Source organism: Pyrgilauda ruficollis, unplaced genomic scaffold, assembly GCF_017590135.1.
Source record: "Pyrgilauda ruficollis isolate IOZ18807 unplaced genomic scaffold, ASM1759013v1 scaffold169, whole genome shotgun sequence".
Classification (NCBI taxonomy): domain Eukaryota; kingdom Metazoa; phylum Chordata; class Aves; order Passeriformes; family Passeridae; genus Pyrgilauda; species Pyrgilauda ruficollis.
The window spans coordinates 350,469-371,796 of record NW_024515764.1 but is presented as its reverse complement, the minus strand read 5'-3'; the positions used below and the strand labels follow the sequence as shown (position 1 = coordinate 371,796).

General features: G+C 46.8%; 2 protein-coding genes across 3 annotated transcripts in view; both read right to left on the bottom strand.

The window, feature by feature from the left end:
- Positions 1–5: 5 nt before the first annotated feature.
- Positions 6–10,336, bottom strand: MMP23B (matrix metallopeptidase 23B). 2 transcript variants are annotated; one of them, XM_041463652.1, is made up of 9 exons: positions 10,257–10,336; positions 9,863–10,083; positions 6,580–6,682; positions 5,619–5,758; positions 3,752–3,919; positions 2,306–2,470; positions 1,992–2,102; positions 1,041–1,167; positions 6–409 (listed from the first exon to the last, which is right to left on the bottom strand). In XM_041463652.1, coding segments are annotated over exons 1-9 (1,212 nt in total). In that variant the 5' UTR covers positions 10,259–10,336; the 3' UTR covers positions 6–234. The 2 variants fall into 2 exon arrangements, with proteins under 2 accessions (XP_041319586.1, XP_041319587.1); XM_041463653.1 differs by lacking the exon at positions 10,257–10,336 and having other exon boundaries at positions 6,580–6,686; positions 9,863–10,124.
- Positions 10,337–15,954: 5,618 nt separating this feature from the next.
- The window catches only part of MIB2 (MIB E3 ubiquitin protein ligase 2), a 42,484-nt gene continuing 37,110 nt past the window's right edge, over positions 15,955–21,328 (bottom strand). The window contains exons 18-21 of the mRNA XM_041463673.1: positions 20,779–20,963; positions 20,027–20,092; positions 18,103–18,395; positions 15,955–17,863 (exon numbers count right to left, since the gene is read on the bottom strand). Of these exons, the coding sequence (XP_041319607.1) occupies positions 18,154–18,395; positions 20,027–20,092; positions 20,779–20,963 (493 nt within the window). The 3' untranslated portion in view covers positions 15,955–17,863; positions 18,103–18,153. The remainder of the gene's footprint in view (positions 17,864–18,102; positions 18,396–20,026; positions 20,093–20,778; positions 20,964–21,328) is intronic.

Genomic DNA, 21,328 nt, shown 5'->3' with positions numbered 1-21,328 from the left:
TTTCTTACAAAAAAAAAAAAGGTTTTTAATTCTCTGTACAGCAAATAGTTGATAAATTCTTTATCATTCAAAGGAATCTGGAGGAGTTTGACATTCCAGTAACCAGTCCCAGAGTCTCTTTTGCCCAAGGTACCAAAGCAGCTGCTGGAGAATTCAGTTGCACTACTGGAGATTAAATCTAAAATGCCAAAGAAACAGCTGGAAACAGGAGCAGGAGCTGAATCCAGGGCTGGGTCAGTGCTTCAGTCTGATTCTCCAGGAATAAGTAGTCAGGATTCTTTCTTTTTTCTTCACTATGCAAGTGTAAGTTCCTTCATTAATTGCATTTGCAATGATGCTCATGTGATCTTCATTTAGGGATAAATAACCTGGATAGGAATATTCCAGAAGTTCCTTGTCTTTATACCAGCTGTCAGAAGAAAAACAATGGAAGTTAAACTCAATATTAATTATTTCTACTAATAAACTTTGCTGAATAAGTGTAGAGCAGAGACTTTACCAAAACACAGTTGAGTTTTACTCTTTATTTCAGGTGGATAATCAGGGCATAATCATGAGTCATTTTGGAGTTTAAATCTCTGAAAGTTGATGGGAATTTGGGTCCTCAAGTCTAAACCAAGTCATGGATTTGAGCCAACCTAAATTTTAGATACATCCAGAACCTGTTCATACTTCAGTAACAGCCAAATAATTAAAACCTGAAAGGGTAAATTTAAATTCTATGGATTTTTTGCAGAATATAAAGAATATAAATATTTTAATATAAAATTTTAAAAATACTAAGCATTTTTATAAAAATATAAATATAAAAATATAAATTTTTATAACTATTTTGCAGAATATAAATAATATAAATATTCAAGTCAGGGAATTTGGCTTGATAGTAGGAATTAGCTTTGTGCTATATATAAAATTGGATTTTATCCTTTTTGAGCTCCAGATTATAAACTCCATCCTTCTTTATCCTATTTTTGTCATTCTTCCTCGTGGATTTTGGCACATGGAGTTTCCCAAGGCCTGGATGAGCACAGAGCACTTACTAGACTTTGCCTTTTTTATGGATGATCTTCTGCCCGCAGCGGAAGGTGACGTTCCTGCCCTCAGAAACTGTCTTGGTTTTGGTCCTTGGTGGGGGCAGAGTGGGGGGCACCGTTGGAAATGGGAATTCTGTGCAAGGAGAGGAGGAAATGGCAGCAGTTAAGGAGCTTTAGCACCCCAAAACACTTTAATTAATACATTTAACTCTCCTTAAATAATGATTTTGTGAAAAAGTGCCTCCTCTTCCTGAGCAATTCTTGGATAGACAAAGAACATGATTGATGTGCAAAGGTAAAAACTTTGTGGTGGATAAAAATCAATTTGTCCCTTTCACAGCTGTGGAAGAGGACATGAACAGTCCAGTGTGTGAAAAGCCTGTGGAATATCTGGGTTTTTAAGTATCTAATTGCATCTTTCATTAATGTGGCCCAAAAAACCAAAAACCCTCTGTGCTGAAGAGGCACTGGTTATCCAGGATATCCTCAGGACAGCAGTTTTTATCTGACTCAATTTATCTGCCACAGCTGCAGCAACTTGCCCTGCAGGAGTTCCTCACCTGAGGCTGGAGAAGGTGATTAACATCCTGTGATTAATCACCTTTCTGTGCTGTTCTGGGAGCAGCTCCAGTCCAGCTGTGCTGGAATTGTTTTTGTCTTGTTTCTGCCCCATCCCTGCCTCAGCAGCTGCTCTGCAGCCCCTCTCTCTGCCTTGCTGTTCCCTGGCTCAGCTAAAGCCAGGAATTAAATTTGAGAGGAATTTCACATTCCACTCCATAAATGTTGAATTATTCCTCGTTCCAGGCCTGGATCTGGGCTCAGATGCACAAACCACCCTCTCTGCTTGGAGCTGGATCACTTGTGTCACCGCTGCCTGGTGTGAAATGAAGACCCTGCCTGTCCCAGGTGACTTTCCCCTCCCTGTGTGCAGCCCCAGCCCCAGAGCAGCCCTGGTACCGTAGCAGAAGTCGCAGCTGGACGGGCAGTGCTTCTTCATCAGCCTCCTGCGCTTCTCACAGAAGCCTTTCTTGGCCCACGCTGGGCACATAAACAACCTGTCCTCACAGCCTGGAACAGGAGATGAGCTGTTAGACGGGCTGGAGGAGACTCAGCAACCAACTTCAGGCAGGAAAAGTCAGGAGGAACAGCGTGGAGCCGGGATGGGGAACGCTCCAAAGCAGGAGCGCGAGGTGGGATTGACACCACGAGCGCTCCACAGCCTCCGGCTGCCAGGTGAGGCAGAGCCTGCAGAGCCTGAGCCCCCCTCTCACCGTAGAGCCTGTGGATTCCCCACACCTCGTCCTGGGAAATGCTCTTCTTGCCCGTCAGGGTGGCGTTGATGTGCATGAGCGCGTTGGGGTTCAGCGAGTGCATGAGGCCCAGGGCGTGTCCGATCTCGTGGGCAGCCACGTGCACCAGGTCTGTCAGCCACACTCCTGGGGAGAGAAACCAGCTGGGACTGGGCTCCACAGCTCTGCTCTGTCAGCATTCTTCCTGGGGTGAAACCACAGGAAAGGTTTTGATGCCTCGGGTTTTGGATTTTCTATTTTTCAGATTCCGTGCTGATTCCTCAAGTTTTAACTTTTCTATTTTCCAGGTTCTGTATTGATGCCTCAGGTTTTGGCTTTTCTGTTTTTCACATTCTGTGCTGGTGCCTCAGGTTTTAGTTTTTCTATTTTTCAGATTCTGAGCTGCTTTAGTGTGTGGGTCTGGGTTCATATCAGGAGATGGTGAGCTCTGTGCACAGAGCAGGGAGACAAAACAATTCCTGCTCCAGCTGGGGACCAAGGACAAATGATCCAAATCTCAGCCCAAGAGCACAAACAGCGTGGGCTGGAGAGAGAAAAACAAGGATGGGAGTGCAGGGGCTGAGCTGGGATTGGACAATGAACTGCAATGTGCACATGGAGCAGAGCTGATCCCAGGGAGAGACCCCGTGACCATCGTGCATTTTGGGACCATTTGGGTTCACCTTGGGTTCATTTTGGGACCATTCTGGTTCACCTTGGGTTCATTTTGGGACCATTTTGGTTCATTTCGGGTTCATTTTGGGACCATTTTGGTTCACCTTGGCTGCAGCCCTGGCTGGGCTCTTGTGCTGCCCAAGGTGGATCCATGGAGGAGATCCTTTTCATAAATCCGTGCTTTATTCTATAGCTCTGTCTAGTCTCTGTTCCAGGTCAGTCTCCATAAGGCAAAGCTGCCCCAGGTTCATCTCTGTGTCTCCTTGGGCCCAAATCCAGCCAATAATTTCCATGTGCTTCCATTTCCCAGCAGCAGGACCCAGAGCAGTGCCAGGCTCCAGAGGAGCTGCTCTGGAGCAGAAATGTTTGACCCAGTGCTGCATTGATCCTCCTCAGCTTCCTGCCCTTTGCTCCCACAGCCCTGAGCTGAAGAAATGGGGTTGGGAAGATTCCGGGCTGAAAGACGCTCTTGTTTGACCTCCACAGCCTGGAGTCCAACTCAAGCCTCTTGGCAGCATCCAGCACATGGATTTTAACTGAAGGATGTGGCTGAACTATGCAATAATTTCACTAATTCCAGTAATTCCAGCAAGAAATGGCTCTGCCACCACACAGCTGGGGCTCAGGGCAGAGGAACAACAACTTCCAACCCCACAACAAAACCCCAACCATTTCCGCTGTCACTTTCCCAACTCAGCCAAATCCCAGACTAAAACTTAAACCCCAGCCATTCCACGTGCTCCCAGTGCTCACCTTTCTTCCAGCTGAACCTGGTGTTGCCCAGGATCCAGTACTCGTGGTCATCAAAGTGGATTTCTCCGTGGGGTGGGAAGAAGGCGTGGGCCAGTTCCCCCGTGGTGCCGTCGAAGCAGTGGTGGGTCAGAGACTCCAGGCAGTCTGTGTGGTTGATGGAATAGAAACCTGGGGGAAAAGCAGCAGTTTGAGGGTTATCTGTGCCCCTGGGGGTCAGGGCACCCCAGAGCAGACAGGGAAATTCTCAAAAATTTCTCAAAACACTTCATTCGATTCTTGGACGTAGCACTGTAGCACTCATCACCTTAAAATTGAGCTAAAAGACTGACAATCCCATTTAAGTAAATCAATAACCCCTTAAACAAAAAAAATTAAGTACTCTCAAAAAATTAGTCGAAAAACAATTGCAGAAAAATCACATCAAACCAACAACCAACGCCTAAAATTCCCCAGTGTTTGTCATCCACAAAAAAATCTTCAAATTCATGGAGATTACTCCATGACCTCAAAAAAATCAATGAAGTCATTGAAGGAATAAGACCACTCCAGCTTAGACTGGACGTAGCAAACAGAAATATTCTCAGTGCCCTGAGTTTCCACAGTTATCCAGCAGGATCAGCCTGCCCAGGAAAGCCCTGGCTCACTGGGAAGGTCTCTGATGGGATCCCAGGGGTTTTCCAGCCTCAAAAGGAAAGATAAATGCAAATCAATTGTCAGGAGTGATGGCAACACTGACCCTGCATGGAGAGCTGCTCCCAAAGGACACACAGGAATTTGTTTTCCAGCAGGGAATGCTGAGCTCCTCTTGCAACACCAGGTGGAAATGATCTTTTTGAGAGAGAGGCTGGGCAGAGCTGATAACCCCTGGATTGTTCCATTTTGAACATAAATAAGCAGATGCCTTGGAGTCAGAGCTGCAGCAGGATCCTGAATCCCTGGAATTGGGCACCTGGAGCTCCCACAGGGCACAGGACAGAGCCCTGGAGCCTCATCAGGAGGGGAACGTGGTGTGAAGTGAGGGTGAACCTGCTTGGCACCGGGAATCCGTGCCTCAGAAATGCCAGGAAGAACTGGCAGCTGGCAGCTGGGCTTGAGCACAAAAGTCCTCAGCACTGAACTTTTCTGGGCCCCAGGAAATTCAGGAACAGCCGTGGAGGGGAGGAGGGAAGGGATGGAGCAGTGACTGCTCCAGAGGGATCAGCAAAAGGGAGAATGGACCCACCAACAACCTGAACCCCTCACCTGCTCTGTGACCCTGGCTGGCTCATTGCACCTCCCAACATTCACCTTCCTATCTGTGGAGTAACAATCTGTGCATTCTTGTTCTCCTGTGCCTTTCCCCACCTGTGGATTCTTACTCTTATTCTCCTGTGGCTTTCTCCACCTGTGGATTCTTATTTTCCCATGGTTTTCCCCACCTGTGGGCTCTTATTTCTTATTTCTTATTCTTATTCTTATTCATTTCTATTTCTATTTCTATTTCTATTTCTATTTCTATTTCTATTTCTTATTCTTTCTGATTTATTCTTATTCTCCTGTGGCTTTCCCCACCTGTGGATTCTTATTCTGTGGCTTTCCCCACCTGTGGCATCCCAGCAGCAGAGAATTTGAGGGTTCACTCTTGGCAAATGCCTGAAGCTTCCCAGCTTCACAAGAAGTGATAATTGTGACATTAATATTCCCTGGAGCAGACAAAAGCACTTTTCCTTTGCCAAAGCCCCAAACCTTACCCAAGAGTCCACCCGGCACAGGAGAGCCCTCCTGCCTCCCAGACCCTGGAATTACACCCTGGAATTACACTCTGGAATTGCTGGAATTCCCACACCCACAGCTCCCTGGCCCAGTGCAGGACCTGGGGGGCACTCACCGATTTTGAGGTCGCTGGGGAGGTGCCTGGGGACCTCCCTGAAGCTGAACGGGGACACCTCGCTCCACATGCGGAACGCGGCCGCCAGCCCGCGGCGCGTGGCCCTGGCGCTCAGCAGGTTCCTGGGGAAGGACAGGATCCTGCAGGGACACACAGCAGCATCAGGAAACCTCCTCCTCATCCACCAGGCTTTGGCTTTGCTGGTTCCCAGTTTCTGTGCTGACCCCTCAGGTTTAACTTTTCTGTTTTCCAGATTCTGTGCTGACCCCTCAGGTTTTGACTCTTCTATTTTCCAGGTTCTGTGCTGATTCCTCAGGTTTAACTTTTCTATTTTCCAGATTCTGTACTGATCTCTCAGGTTTTATAAATCAAGAAAGATTGCTAAAATCCCACACTAAGCAGAACAACATCAGCAAACTCAATTTTGCTGAAGGGATGGTCCAAGGGAGGGCTCAGCTCTGAAAAATTCCTGCATTAAGAATTTGGGAATCCTCCCATTGACTTCTGGAACAATATTCAAAAGTTTAGGGCTTGACTCAAGTACTCAGCTGCTCCCTAACTAAGAGGGGTTATTCTGCCTTGCTAAGAGCCCTGAAATCACAGCAATCCTGAGTCCACCTTTCAACAGTGAAAACCTGAAAGGATAAATTCAAATTCACCAGTGATTACCCAGAGATTTCCCTCTGTGCTCACTGAGGTTCATACAGAACTCTTAAAAAACTACCAGGATAAAGAGAATTAATCCTCAGTCAGGACCTTCTGAGGGAGGGGAGCCTGTCTGTGCCCTGAACATCTCACTCCAGCCAGAGGTGCAGCATTTACCAAAATATTCCTATTTTGGAGTGGCTTCAGCAGCTCTCCCTGCCCTGCCAAAAGCCACAGGGCTAAGACCCAAAACCACTGGACAGAGCAGGAGGATCCAGACCCCAGGATCAGTTTTGGGGCTGCTTCCAGGCCTTACTTGTAGGTGAGGTTGAAGTGGTCCCACTTGAGGTGGCCGGGGGTGATGGTGTAACGCCTGGGCCGGGCAGGGGCTGGGCTGGGCACAGCTGAGCCTGGCACATCTTCCTTAAAGACAAAACAGGACATGGAGACACTCCAGGGCAGCTGGTGCCTTGATATTTAGCTTTTATGTTTAGCCTTTATGTTTATTTAGCCCGTGTATCTCAAATGCTGAATTAGTGAATAACTGTGAAGTCCATATTGAAGTGTTAGTCAGCGTTTTCACATTTTGTCACATACAAAAATTCCTCCAGGCCTGAGATCCAAGGACATCCCACAGCCTCAGGCCCCAAAAAGCATAAATAAAACTAAATTTCAGGGGGAGAATTGAGGTAAATGACTTCAGTACCTGAAGCTGTAATTAGAGGATTAACCCCTGATATGTAAATGGACCAAATTTTAATTGTGTGAAAAACCTGAGACCATCATCCATCCTGGGCTGGAAACCCAGAGGTTTCTGACAACCCTCAGAGGTTTTCACTGCCCAAGGTGCACCTCTTGAAGGCCTTTAATAAATCCCAATTTATTCTCTTTAATAAATCCCAACTGATTTTCTTTTTATTCTCTTCTCTGCTCTAAGGGGCTTCAGAGTGCAGAATAAAAAAATCCATGGACACCTGGGGGGCTGGGGAGCCCCTCTGGCTCTGCCTGGGGGTACCCAAGGGGTGAGAGCAGCCCTGCATCATCCCAAAACATCCCAAACCTGCCCCTCTCCTTCTTGGAGAGCAGGAAGAGCCCTCAGGAGGCTCCTGGCCACAGCGAGTGCTGCAGCTCTGCCTGGAAATTCTCATTTCCTCCTCTCTGTGCTGTCACTCCCCAGATGTAAATCTGCAGAAATGACTAAAACAGGCAAATCTTTGTGCAGGGAGCTCTTTCAGGGAGCTCTGAAATGCCCTCAAAGCCAAGAGGAGCCCTGGAAAGCCTGGAGTGCCTTTAAAGCATGGAACAGCACAAGAGCTGGAATTTGGTGCCACACGTCTGGCTCCAGCTGGAAAAGCCTTTTAGAACCTGGAGGGGAATGAATGGGACCCAGAGTGGGTTTTTGGGAAGTTTTCCAGCTCTGTCTCTCCTTTTTGGGGATAAAACACTGAAAATTGGGCTCCAGAGGCACCAAGGCAGTGGCCAAGAGCCAGGGACAGTGGCCCAGCCTCACATTCCAGAGGCAGCAGGAGCTGGCTGCTGCTTCCTCATGGAAGAAATGATGCCTTTCATTTTTATACAGATAGAAATTAAAGGCATCTTTAATTTTTATACAGATATATATACACACACACACACACACATATATATAATTATATATATATATATATGGAGTGAGACACGGGCCAACCACCCTGCTCTGAATTATTCACCCTGGGCACTCAGACCTTCACTGAGCTGTAATGACTGTAATTAATTCCATCTGAATTAGGGCTAATTAACAACAACCTGAGCATGTGATGCAAATGAGGGCAGTGTCAGGATGCTCATATACACAAAAACCCCAAAGATTCTTTTTTTTTTTATAGGATTAAAGGCTAAAATGAAGTTAAGGAGAAAGTGAAGATCAGCTCCTGGGAGTGCCAGGGATCCCCCTGGATTTGGGGAGTCCCACTGAGGGGTGACCCCAAAGAGAGGCAGCTGAGAGCTGCAGGTCCCAGCCTGGACCCCACAGCAGGGCAGGGAGTGCAGGGAAGCTCAGCCCAGCTCAGCCCAGCTTAACTCAGCCCAACTCAGCTCAGCCCAGCCTAGCCCAGCTTAATTCAGCTCAGCCCAGCCCAACTCAGCTCAGCCCAGCTCAACTCAGATCAGCCCAGCTTAACTCAGATCAGCCTAGTTTAACTCAGATCAGCCCAGCCTAGTCCAGTTTAGCTCAGCCCAGCCTAGCTCAGCTCAGCCCAGTTTAACTCAGATCAGCCTAGTTTAACTCAGATCAGCCCAGCCTAGTCCAGTTTAGCTCAGCCCAGCCTAGCTCAGCCCAGCCCAGCCCGGCCAGGCACTGCCACATCAGCCTGGGCTGGGAAAGCAGAAAATCCCCAGGGCAGCCAAAAATCTCCGAGGGAAACTCCCCGAGCTCTGTTCCCCGTTTGCCTCCCCGGGCTCCTGATCCCTCTGGCAGCAATTTATCCTCTGGGACCCTGGCACAAAGGGGCTCCAGCAGCCTGAACTCCTCCTGCTGCCCTTACAGATGCTCATCTGTTTAGATATTTTTAATCTATACATCCACTGTTCTATTTAGAGTTATTTACAGATTTATTTGTATCTATTTATCTGTTTAGATGAGCAATTGAGGGATTTATCTATTTAGATATTTATCTATTTAAATCTCTTTGTCTATAGATCCATTGAGATCTATTGATCTATTCAGATTAGATATTTAGACTTTATCTAGTTAGATATTTATCTATTGAGATCTATCTGTTCACACATCCATTCAGATCTATTTATCTATTCAGATTAGATGTTTAGACTTTATCTAGTTAGATATGTAGACTGTTATCTAGTTAGATATTTATCTATTTAGACCTATTTAGATCTATTTGTCTATAGAGATATTGAGATTAATTTATCTGTTTAGATATTTAGACATTCATCTGTTTAGATGCTTATTCAGATCTATTTAGATCTGTCTATAGATCCATTGAGATCTATTTACATATTTAGATTAGATATTTAGACATTCATCTAGTTAGATATTTATCTATTGAGATCTATCTGTCCACAGATCTATTCAGATCTATTTATCTATTTAGACATTAAGACATTTATCTGTTTAGATACTTACCACTTAGATCTATTTGTCTCTAGATCTATTGAGATCTATTTCTCCATTTAGATTAGATATTCAGACATTTATCCATTTAGATATTTGTCTCTTTGGATCTATTTTGATCTATTTGGATCTATTCAGGTCTGTTTAGATCTGTTTGTCTACAGATCTATTTATCTATTTAGACCTATTTATCTGCAGACCTGTTAGATATATTTATCTATTTAGATTAGATAATTAGACATTTATCTATTTAGGTATTTATCTATTTAGATCTATTTGTATCTATTTAGGTCTGTATAGATCTTCTTATCTGTTTAGATCTATTGTGACCCATTAGATCTATTTCTCCATTTGGATTAGGTATTTATCTATCTATTTAGACATTTATTTAGACATTTAGATCCCAGCCTCTAAGCCGAGCACACCTGCACCTCTCCTGGACACCCCACTCCCCTCCCAGGCCTTTGAGGCTCAGATCCCTTCTCCTCACCTGAATTTCCTGGATTCCAGCTGGATATTCCACAACTGCCAGCACAGCCAGCACAGGGAACAGACACAAAAACCCCAGCGTGGTCCTCCAGCCACTGCTCCTCCTCTGCTCCAGGGACAGGGAGCTTCTCCTCCTGCCTGCAGAAAGTTGTTCTGCCCGATCCATGTCGTCCTGGAGGGGTTTCTGGAGGATTTTTTTGGGACAGGCACTCAAGACATTCCCTGCACAGAACGCATTTGTGATCCTTGAGCTCACATTTGGAGCGTTTGTGAGCAGCCCTGCAGCAGCTGCCAGAGCTGTGCACAACCAGGGCAGTTTCAAAAAGCCCTAAAAAAAAAAAAAAAAAAAGATTTTTAAAAAAAAAAAAAGAGAAGAAAAAAAGAGCAGACTTTACATTAAGCCTCTTTCCAATGTGCCAAAGATTCTCTCAGGCTCTGCCAAGTGGGATCGTGTTACTGCAGCTGAAATTTGGGCTGGCCGAGGAGCAGCAGCAAAGTGAAACAAGCTGGGGTGGACATGAACTCTTCTTTTAACTGTGTGAGCAACACAGGGCAAATCTGCAGTTGTCAGCTTCATGTAATGAAAAAGAAAAAAAACCAAAAAAAAACTCAAAAAAAAAGAAACAAACCAGGGGAGAGGGCAGCAAGAGGAATCCAGAAGCAACATCAGCCCCTTGGAATGTGTCACTGGGGATGCTCCAGTCATTTGTCACGGGCTGTCCCGGGGTGAAAAATGAGATGCTGGGAGAGCAGGCTGGGCTCTCTGCTTGGGAAACTGCTCAGGGAGCTGATAAAATCCCCCAAAAGTAAAACCAGCAGCCCCTCTTCCAGCAAACTCGGCTGGGGAGCTGCAGGTTCTGGTGTGCTTGGGGGATTTTTGGGTCACGCTGGGTTTGGGTCCCCAAGAGGCTTGGAGGGGTTTGCCCGGGAGCTTCTTTGAGGCATCTCCAGACACAAATCCATTCAGAGCTTTTTGAAAAGCTCACTCGGAAATTCTCAGATTTTCCAAGACAACTGAAAAAGCTCACTCAGAAATTCTCAGGATTTCAGCTGAAAAAGCTCACTCAGAAATTCTCAGTTTCAGCTGAAAAAGCTCACTCAGAAATTCTCAGATTTTCAGAGACAGCCTAAAAAGCTCACTCAGAGATTCTCAGATTTTCAGCTGAAAAAGCTCACTCAGAAATTCTCAGATTTTCAGCTGAAAAAGCTCACTCAGAAATTCTCAGGTTTTCAGGGACAGCTGCACTTTTCTGTCTCATCCTGAGGTGGGCTGAACTCAACCCCAGTTGAGGAAAAGGAATTCTGCAGGCTCCCAGCTCCAGCAGCAAATGCCAGGCAGGGGGAAGGTCCTGTAAAAATTCCCTGGGGGCATCTGAGGCATTCGGAAGATGTCAGAAAAGCCTTGCAATTTTAATAATGAAAAATGCTTTAATAGGAATTTTTTCCACCCCAGTTCATAATCAAGGCTGCGGTGTTTTCTTAGTTTCATCCACTTGCAGCCTCCAGCTGGCCTGGAGCTTTCAAAGAGCTCAGGAGAAATAAGGCCAGTGGTCTGGGTGCCCAATTCCATGAACATTTCCCTGCTCAGTTCTCACCAGGACAAACCAGCACCGAGTGCAGCAGTGGTTCAGACCCCAGGAAAAGGACAGGAGAGGGAGTAACAGGATGGATGGAACCACAGAGGGAAGCTGGGAGAGGAGGAAGAGCAGAAAGCCAGGGTGCAGAGCTCTCCTCCTGTGGAATTGGTGCTCTCAGCTGCTTTCTAGGGATGGTTCCCCCAGCAGCAGAAGGAATGTGCCTGTGCATGGCAGGAAAATCCTGCATTTGGAGCTCCAAAGAGATGCAAATCCAGCCCTGTTGGTGTTCCAGCTGCAATGACAGCACCAAGGGAGAACTCAGCTGAGCTATGCCTCCAGTGCCCGAATTCTCAGTTCCTTTTAGAACCTGCAGAGAACAGAAAAATGCTGATGGAGAGGGGAGTCCTGAGGGGAAAACCTGCCTGGGAATGGGGCTCCAGAGCTCCAGCCAAGAGCTCTTCTCCACCAAGGCAGCACTGGCTCCAAGGGAAAATGTTGTTATCAAACCCAGAGCTGGAAGAACATTGAGTTTCAGCCACGGAACAGCTTCGAGGGCCTCTCCCAGGGCCAGGAGGGCTCAGCAGGGCTGGAGGGAGATTGTAGTTCGTGCACTGCACACCCTCCTCTCGTCCTGGAGCAGCTGGGGGCAGCTTAATCCTGACCTAGGGCAGCTTAATCCTGACCTAGGGCAGTTTAATCCTGACCTAGGGCAGCTTAATCCTGACCCAGGGCAGTTTAATCCTGACCTAGGGAGTTTAATCCTGATTTAGGGCAGTTTAATCCTGACCCAGGGCAGTTTAATCCTGACCCAGGGAGTTTAATCCTGATTTAGGACAGTTTAATCCTGACCCAGGGCAGTTTAATCCTGATTTAGGGCAGTTTAATCCTGACCAGGTCAATTTAATCCTGACCTAGGGCAGCTTAATCCTGACCCAGGGCAGTTTAATCCTGATTTAGGGCAATTTAGTCCTGACCTAGGGCAGTTTAATCCTGATTTAGGGCAGTTTAATCTTGAATTATGGCAGTTTAATCCTGACCCAGGGCAGTTTAATCCTGATTTAGAACAGTTTAATCCTGACCCAGGACAGTTTAATCCTGATTTAGGGCAGGGTTTGTCCTGCACCTTGGACAGGTGAGATTTGATCAAGGTCCACGTGGAATCAGGACCTGAAACCCTCCAAGCACCCACTCAGTGCCTCATTTTTGTGTCACTCACTCATTTTTGTGGCTGGCTTTGTCCTGCACCTTGGACAGGCTCAGACCCAGCCCTGGGCAGGTGAGATTTGCTCAAGGTCCACGTGGAATCAGGACCTGAAACCCTCCAAGCACCCACTCAGTGCCTCATTTTTGTGTCACTCACTCATTTTTGTGTCACTCACTCATTTTTGTGGCTCTCATTTTTGTGACGAGGAGCAGAAGAACCCAATTTTTAAGCAGGGACTGGGGACTCACACAAGCACAGCCTGAGGGGAGCAAGAATTCCCTTCCTCATGCAGAAGTTTTTGTGAAATCCGTCTCAGCACGGCCGAGTGAGAGCACAGAGCTTCAGCAAAGTGAATTTTTAGGACCTCACTGTTCCTGAACGCTTCTCCACGCAGCCACAAAGGCTGAGCACAGCCAGGAAAACCCTTTTTCCATGAGTCACAGAACCGTTCTGAATGGGAAGAGACCGTGCTGCACATGAGCTGCTTCATCCTGTGCTGAATGGGAACCTTGGCACCACCTCTGGGACATTTTTGGGATCCTGCTCCCCTGCCAGGTTATCCCTGGGAGGATCAGAAGGGAGAGCAGGGTTTCTTGGAAAGCACTTTGCTTTCTCTCTCCCCACCGTGCCCATCTAGACAGAAATTCAGCACACCCTGGCCGCAGAGAGCTTTCAAAGGGATTCAAGCTCCAGCCAAATATTTGCTGAGAAACCAGCAGAGCACCGAGGCCAAGACAAACCTCGGGTTTTAGGGCAAAGGGATCAGCTGAGGAGAGGATCCAGCACTCCAGATGGAGCCTGGCTGATGAAACCCCTGCTCCTCGGAGCCAGCAGGGCACAGAACCCTCGGTGGCACTGCGGGGATGTCCCCCAGCCCTGCCTAGGCAGGAGACGTTCTGCAGGGCAGATTTTGGGTTGGATGGGGCAGGATCTGTCATCCCGGCTCTGAAACATTCCTTTGTGCCTCAAGAGCTCTGGAATTCCTGGTGTGAGTGGATCCAGAGCTGGGCAGGCACAGACTCTGCTTCTTCCCCCCTGCATCCATCCTCATCCTCCCCTGCAGGGAGCTCTGCAGGGATTTTCCAGCACCCAGGGATGCACATCCCAGCTCTGAGCTGCTCTCAGCAGGGAGGGAATGGTGGAAAAAAACCCAAAAAAGGGCAAGGAGAGGCTGTGGAGGACACGGAGCAGGGGATTATTTGCACAGCAGGATGCACTCCCCTCCTTCCACCAGCTCAGCTTTGCTGTTTTCACTCTGCTGTTGAAATATTTGCTTTAAACACACAACACATGGCTCCCTTCCCCAGGGCAGCCTTCAGCTCAAAAATAAGGATTTTTTTCACCTCTATGGATTATCCTTAGCGTTTCTCTCCTTTCCTTTGCTCAGCCTCCATGAAATGTTATTTTTTCAGCACAATTTCCAGTAACTCTGCTCCGTTTCTCAGGACACTGGCACTGCTTCATCCCAGTGCCCAAAAATAACACAAAAAGCAATTTATGACAACAAATCTTACAGCAAAACCTGTAAGTTTTGAACCTGTAAATCTGTGCTAAGAGATGCTACAGAGAAAAAAAACCATCAGTGCTGGGAGTGGGGATCTCTGGCTGTGCCAAAGGAACCTCACCTCTCATGAAATTTGTTTATTCAGGGAATCTCTATTTATTCAGCACTGGAATTAAACACCCTGTGGTGATCTGGGAATTCTGCACGGAGCTGAGGAAAGGAGAAGGACCCAAAAATCTGATGGCTCAAGGCAGCAGGATGAGGATTTCACCTGCAGGGAATGGGATTTTCCCTCCTGGGCACTTCCAGATTTCACCCTTCAGCTCCCAACTTGGGGAGAAAAAAACAAAAATAAAACCAACAACCCAACATTCCTGTGGGAATGGCACTGAAAAATTGGTTTTTTTTTCTGTGGGTCATGGGCTAAAAAAAAAAAGGCTTTGTGTGCTGGAAGAGGGAGAACAGGAATGTTTGGGGCCTGAAGAGAATTTTCCCATTTTTTAGCCCGCAGCCCCTCGTGACCAGCAGCTGCTGATGTTCCTAGAAAAATCCACGCTCTGATGAAAAACAAATGAGCTGCAAACAGCTCCAGCTGGCACAGGAGAAGGAATATTTTGTTGAAGTGTCACTTGGAGCTGCTGCTCAGAGAAATGCTGCACTGGCCTGACCCAGGCTGGGGCTCAGCTCTGAGCTGGGAGCAGAAATTTGGGGGTGAAATGAGGGAAAAAGGCAAAACCAAAATGAATCCACAGTGATCTGAGAACTGCTCCCCTGGCTGGGGATGTTTTTGTCCCTGCTGTCTGGTGGGATGTATTAATAACCTGGTTTTAATGTTATAATTAATGTGATATGATTTTAATATTATAATTAATTTAATAGAAGTAATTTATATTAAATTGCATTACTTCAATATTATAATTTAATATATTAATATAATATAATATAATATCATATCATATCATATCATATATTACATTATATTATATAGTTAATATAGTAATTAATAGAAATATATAATATTTCTATTGTAATATGTACTAATTATATATTAACATTATAATTAATTTAATATTAATAATCAATTTGTGGGTGGTTCAATCCTCCTAAAATCCTGGGAGCAGCACAGATTAGTGGGACCATAAAGGAGAGATGGGTTTTTTACTTGACTCTGCTTTGCAAGAAAAAAAAAAAAATCTCCCTCTTTTCTACCAATCTGAACTTTCTACCAATATGAATAATATGAATAATAATAATATGGATAAAATTAATAATCTGGGGGTAATAAATAGTCTGCAAAATTATTCCCTTGCCCCAAAAAGGGGTTAATAAAAGCAGATTACACAGGATAAAGTTGGCTCAGATTTGGACTTTTGAGCACTTTTGTTTTGCTGCCCCAGCAAAGATTTTGGGGAAATTTCTGGATTATTCCAAAGGCATTCCCATCAGCTTGGATTTCTGGGAAATAATGAGAATCTGCACCTCTGATTTTTACACCAAAGCTGATTCTGAAGTTCAGCTTCAGGTTATTTGGGTGTTAAGCAGGAGCCAAATAAATAATTTAGGAGTTAAATATGATCCACTTTCACAGATTAAAAAAAAAATAAAATCTATTGAAACTGTAACAAACTCAAGTGAATATCTGGATAAACATTATCTCTAGAAGTCAAGAACTGCTGAAATAACTTTCTGAATAAACCACAGGGCTATAAATAATCAATATTCCCATCACCACCACACACTCCACACAGTTCCACATTGCTTGGAAAGATCTGCCACCTCTTTGCTAAGGAACAAAGGGAGCAGAGGAACACTGGAATTTTTGTTTTGCTTTGTTTGTTTAAATATTGCTTCCAATATGTAACAAACAGGGGGTTTGGGCACCACTGTATCACCAGACCCCAGATAAACAGCCACACTTCCACCAAAATTTACTTTACAGGATGACTGAGTGGTAATAATTCTCCACTCAGCTGGAAAACAATACAGCTACTGTTTGTACATTCATTTTTAATGCTCAGGAAAATATATATTTTTATTTTATTAAGTTTTGCTGCAAAACAAAGAAACAAAAATGAAATCCCTTTTTTTTTTTTTTTTTTTTCCTCCTCCCCCTCGTATCTTAATTATTACTATTTATTTTCTTTACACTTTGATTGGAGTATTTAACACCTGCCTTTGGCATTATGGATAGAAAGCTCAGGAGTCTCTGAACACACGGCTCTGCCAAAAAAATAAAATAAAATATGGAAGAAGAAGAAGAAGAAGAAGAAGAAGAAGAGTGTCACTTAGAGGTCAGAAATATTTGTTTTAACAGATTTTCTCCAATCAGTGTTCACTACTTTTTCTCTAAGGCACACGCTCTGTCTTTAGGACTCCTGACATCCAGCTGGGCTGCTGAGCCCCAGGGGTGCACAGGGGCTTGGGGACATCCCTCCCTGTCCCTGGCACCTGGGACAGCTGGTCCTGGACCTCCTCGGGAGCTGGGAGCTCTCCTGGATGCCTCTGGAACACCCCAGGATCTGCTCAGCCCAGCTCTGGAGCATCCCAGGATCTGTTCATCTCTGGAACATTCCAGGGATCTGCCCAGCTCTGGAGCATCCCAGGATCTGTTCATCTCTGGAACATTCCAGGATCTGCTCAGCTCTGGAGCATCCCAGGATCTGCTCAGCTCTGGAACATTCCAGGATCTGCTCAGCTCTGGAGCATCCCAGGATCTGTTCAGCTCTGGAGCATCCCAGGATCTGTTCATCTCTGGAACATTCCAGGGATCTGCCCAGCTCTGGAGCATCCCAGGATCTGTTCATCTCTGGAACATTCCAGGATCTGCTCAGCTCTGGAGCATCCCAGGATCTGCTCAGCTCTGGAACACCCCAGGATCTGCTCAGCTCTGGAGCACCCCAGGATGTGCCCAGCCCAGCTCTGAAGCATGGTCAGTCCAGTGGTGGTGGATGAGCAGCACACGTGAGGGAGGGACTGTCCCTTCCCTGGGACACCCCAGAGGGGACTCCTCCTTCTCCTCCTCCTCTTCCTCCTCCCCTGGCACATCCCTCCTTTGCTTCCCTCCTTTTCCCAGGGAGCCAAACCCCTGCGGAGGGAGGAAGCACAGCAGGGCTGGCGCCGGGGAGGAGCAGCATCCTCAGCCAAGATGGGGATCCTCTCCCGGGCAGATGGGACACAGGGAGGAGCAGCATCCTCAGAGGAAGATGTGGATCCTGTCCTGGGCAGACAGGGCACGGGGAGGAGCAGCATGGATCCTCTCCTGGATGGTCTGGAGGCAGATGGGGGTGGAGCAGCATCCTCAGATGAAGATGTGGATCCTCGAAGATGTGGATCCTCTTCTGGATGGCCTGGCAGCAGATGGGGTCAGGGCCAGGGAGGAGCATCCTCAGATGAAGATGTAGATCCTCTCCCGGGCAGATGGGACTCAGTCAGGGCAGGGGAGGAGCAGCATCCTCAGAGGAAGATGTGGATCCTCTCCTGGATGGCCTGGAGGCAGATGGGGGTGGAGGAGCACCCTCAGACGAAGATGTGGATCCTCTTGCAGATGGCCTGGAGGCAGATGGGGCACAGGGAGGAGCAGCATCCTCAGCCAAGATGTGGATACTCCCTCGGCTGGCCTGGAGGCAGATGGGGGTGGAGGAGCATCCTCAGACGAAGATGTGGATCCTCTCCCAGGCAGATGGGGCACAGGGAGGAAGAGCATCCTCAGAGGAAGATGTGGATCCTCTGTGGGCAGATGGGGCACAGGGAGGAAGAGCATCCTCAGAGGAAGCTGTGGATCCTGTCCGGGATGTCCTGGAGGCAGATGGGGGTGGAGGAGCACCCTCAGACGAAGCTGTGGATCCTCTGTGGGCAGATGGGGCACAGGGAGGAGGAGCATCCTCAGCCAAGATGTGGATCCTCCCCCGGCTGTCCTGGAGGCAGATGGGGGTGGAGGAGCACCCTCAGACGAAGATGTGGATCCTGTCCTGGATGTCCTGGAGGCAGATGGGGGTGGAGGAGCACCCTCAGACGAAGATGTGGATCCTCTCGCGGATGGCCTGGCGGCAGATGGGGCACACGGTCAGCGCCGTGCTGCAGTCTGGGCACGAGCCGTGCCCGCACTGGAACACCAGCTTGATCTGGTCGTCGATGCAGATGGGGCAGGTGATCCTCTCCTCCATCTGCCGGTAGCGGCTCTGCAGCTCCTCCATCAGCTTCCTCTGCTCCGTGCACTCCGAGCTGGGGCTGCACTCCACCTCCGTGCTGTCTGTGGGCAGAGATCAGCCTTAATTAACTCATTAACTCCTCCTTCTGCCCCTCCCAGCAGCAGCATCCCACTCACACTGCACTCTCTGCACTCAGCCAGGGATCAAATAAAAATCCTTGGGGTGATGTTTTTTTTTTTTTACTAACTCAGTGCTTTGTGTTTGTTTGGCATGGTTTGGTTTTTTTAAATCCTGTCTGAAATTCCTGCCTTGGTGCTCTGGAATATGCTGCTCACTTCAAGTGAAAATATTCAAAGTTGGTTGTGATATTCTGCCCCACTAATCTGGGAATCCTTACAGGGATCCTTACTGTGTTCTCTCAGCCTCCTGGTCACACCTGGGACTCCAATTTCTGCCCAAGAAATGTCTGAGAAATTGTGTGTGTCTTTCAGGACACACATGGTCAAACCAGAAGAAACCATCTGAACACCTGTGTTGAGTTTTACAGTTTTCATTTCCATAAATGAAGAGTTTTACATAAATAAGAGTCATTTGGTTGACTCTGAAATGAAAGAATCCCAAATCCTGGACAATGGGAGTTTGGGTAAATATTCTCAGTGCAGCTCCCACTGCTCATTTTCTGCTCCTGAATCACTGATTTACACTGTGATTTACTGATTTACTTCACTACAGATGTCCCATTCCTAATTCTGGAATTAGCTGCACATTAGTGGTGCAAGAAGTGATTTCAAACCCAGTCCTTGGGGACAGGGAGCTTGTCAAAGACAAGCACTGAAGACATCACTGCCAGGGAAATCCTGCTGGTATTTCAGACCTTGATGTTCCTCCTCCACTGGAAATCTGCCTGCAAATGCCCTCTTTGGAATTCCCATCATTATTCTGCTGCCAGTCTGCAGCAAAGACAAATGCTGCTGTCCAGTGTCAGGTCTAAAGTGGTATTTTTGGCAGGCTGGAGTTGCAGAGAGGAGCTCTGGCTCTGCCAGCTGTGCCTGTCCAGTGCCATGGGACTGATTCCTGCTTTTTTTCCAGGCATCAAGTCACAAGGCTGACTCCAAAAAAAGCCCACAATGCTCAGTCACATGCAGGACATGCAATTAAATCCTCACATGCTCTGAGAGTGATCTCAGTGGCAACTTGCATCAACCCCATGGCAAAAGCAAATCCTGCTGCTGCCCTGCTGACATCACAGCTCCTCCTGACACTGGGAAACGTGGACAGGAGAGAAATCTGGGCTGAAAACCTTTATTGAAATACTCCAGCTCTGAGATTTCTGCATAGCTGGGTCATGCCAGCCCTGCACAGACACTGATTTCTCAGCCAGGGGAGGAGCAAGGCTTGCACAAGGTGTAATTTTCCCTCCCTCATGAATTTTTACTGTTAAATCACCCCATGTGAAACCTGACTGCTCTCAATATACAAAATAAGCCAGGCCCAGTAAAGCTCCCTTAAATGTCCTGTCCTATGCAGCTTGAGCTTGGCTCCGACACCTGAGAAAATCTATTAAAATCCACTTTTTTTTCCTCTCTGAAGGTGGATAATGCAACAGGCACACACACACACACAAAGCCAAAATAAATGAACTCTTATTTGACTGAAAATCACTGATGCCCCTCAAGCTAAGCCTGTGAGGACCCTCCCCACAGCCCTGAGCAGCAGGACAGCCAGGACATACCTTGTTTCAGCTTTTTGGTAATTGTCACTTGACATTTGATGCACTTCTTCATCCTCCTGGAGCATTCTGCCACAAGGAGAGATGACAATTAAACCCACAACAGACTCAAGAAGATCAGATTTGAACAACCTGAGCCTCCCTGGGTGACTGAGGGATTGCTCCTGCATGGAATGAGGTCACCACCTGCTTTCTGAGCTGTGCCCTACTCTTTTATTTAATCTTTCCCAGGTCAGCAGCAAACACATCACTTTAAATCCTCCCTGCTCTGAGCCCCTGGAGCTGCTGCAGCTCTGGGGGAAGAGGATGAAGCTCTGGCACAGAGTTCTGAGCAAACTCCCTGTGCTCACTCACTCTGTGCCTTGTGAGATGAACTTGCTGGCAAGTCTGAGCAGGCTGCCCTTAAATCAGCTGAAATCCCAAAGAATGAAGAGTTAGGAGAGCCAGAGGAGAGGGAAATCCTTCTCAGGAGGTTTCTGGGGGGTAAAGCACTGCCAGCCAGAACTGGCTTTCCCTCTGAATTACCCAGGCCCAACAAAGCTGCCTGGAGTCCCAAGCAGCAGGTGGGCAGAACATTTTGTGTTTTTCAGAGATAACTTTGGCTGTCTGAGATGCTGAAATCACGCTGGGGTTGCTTCAGGACACAAACAGCACAAAAGCTCTGTGTGTGAGCAGGGCTAGATTTCTGACAGGGCAAAGAGAGAGGCTGGGAAGAAAACCATGAGAAAAAAAATAAAAAATCAGTGAGGACTCACCTTCACACACAATACTGTGCTGGCATGGGAAGAAATGGATGAGCAAGGCCAGCTCTGAGCAGACCAGGCACTCTGTGGGCACTGCCACGCTGGACACACTGAGGTTGGTCATGGTGTTGGGCGTGGTGTGCACACGGCGAAGGCTGCAGGTGATGGTTGAGCTCTCAGAAGAAACCTGCTGATCCCTGCAGATGTCAGAAATGAGAGCCACAAGCTCCTTCAGCAGTGGGTAATGGCAGACTGAGCCTTTTTCTGACTCACAGATGAGGTAACTGAAAGGTGTTTTAATATTTTTATTTCATCTTTCGTTGTTCTATTTCTCTAAAGTATGAAATCTTTTTTTTTTTGTAAAGTTATCCTTTAAAACTTGTTTCTAATTCAATTTCTCTCTCAATAATGTCTGTCCTATTCTATAACATTTCTTACCTCAAAATTTACATACATTCTATCTAAAGTATGAAATATTTTTTTTGTAAAGTTATCCTTTAAAACTTGTTTCTAATTCAGTTTCTCTCTCAACAATGTCTGTCCTGTTCTATAACATTTCTAA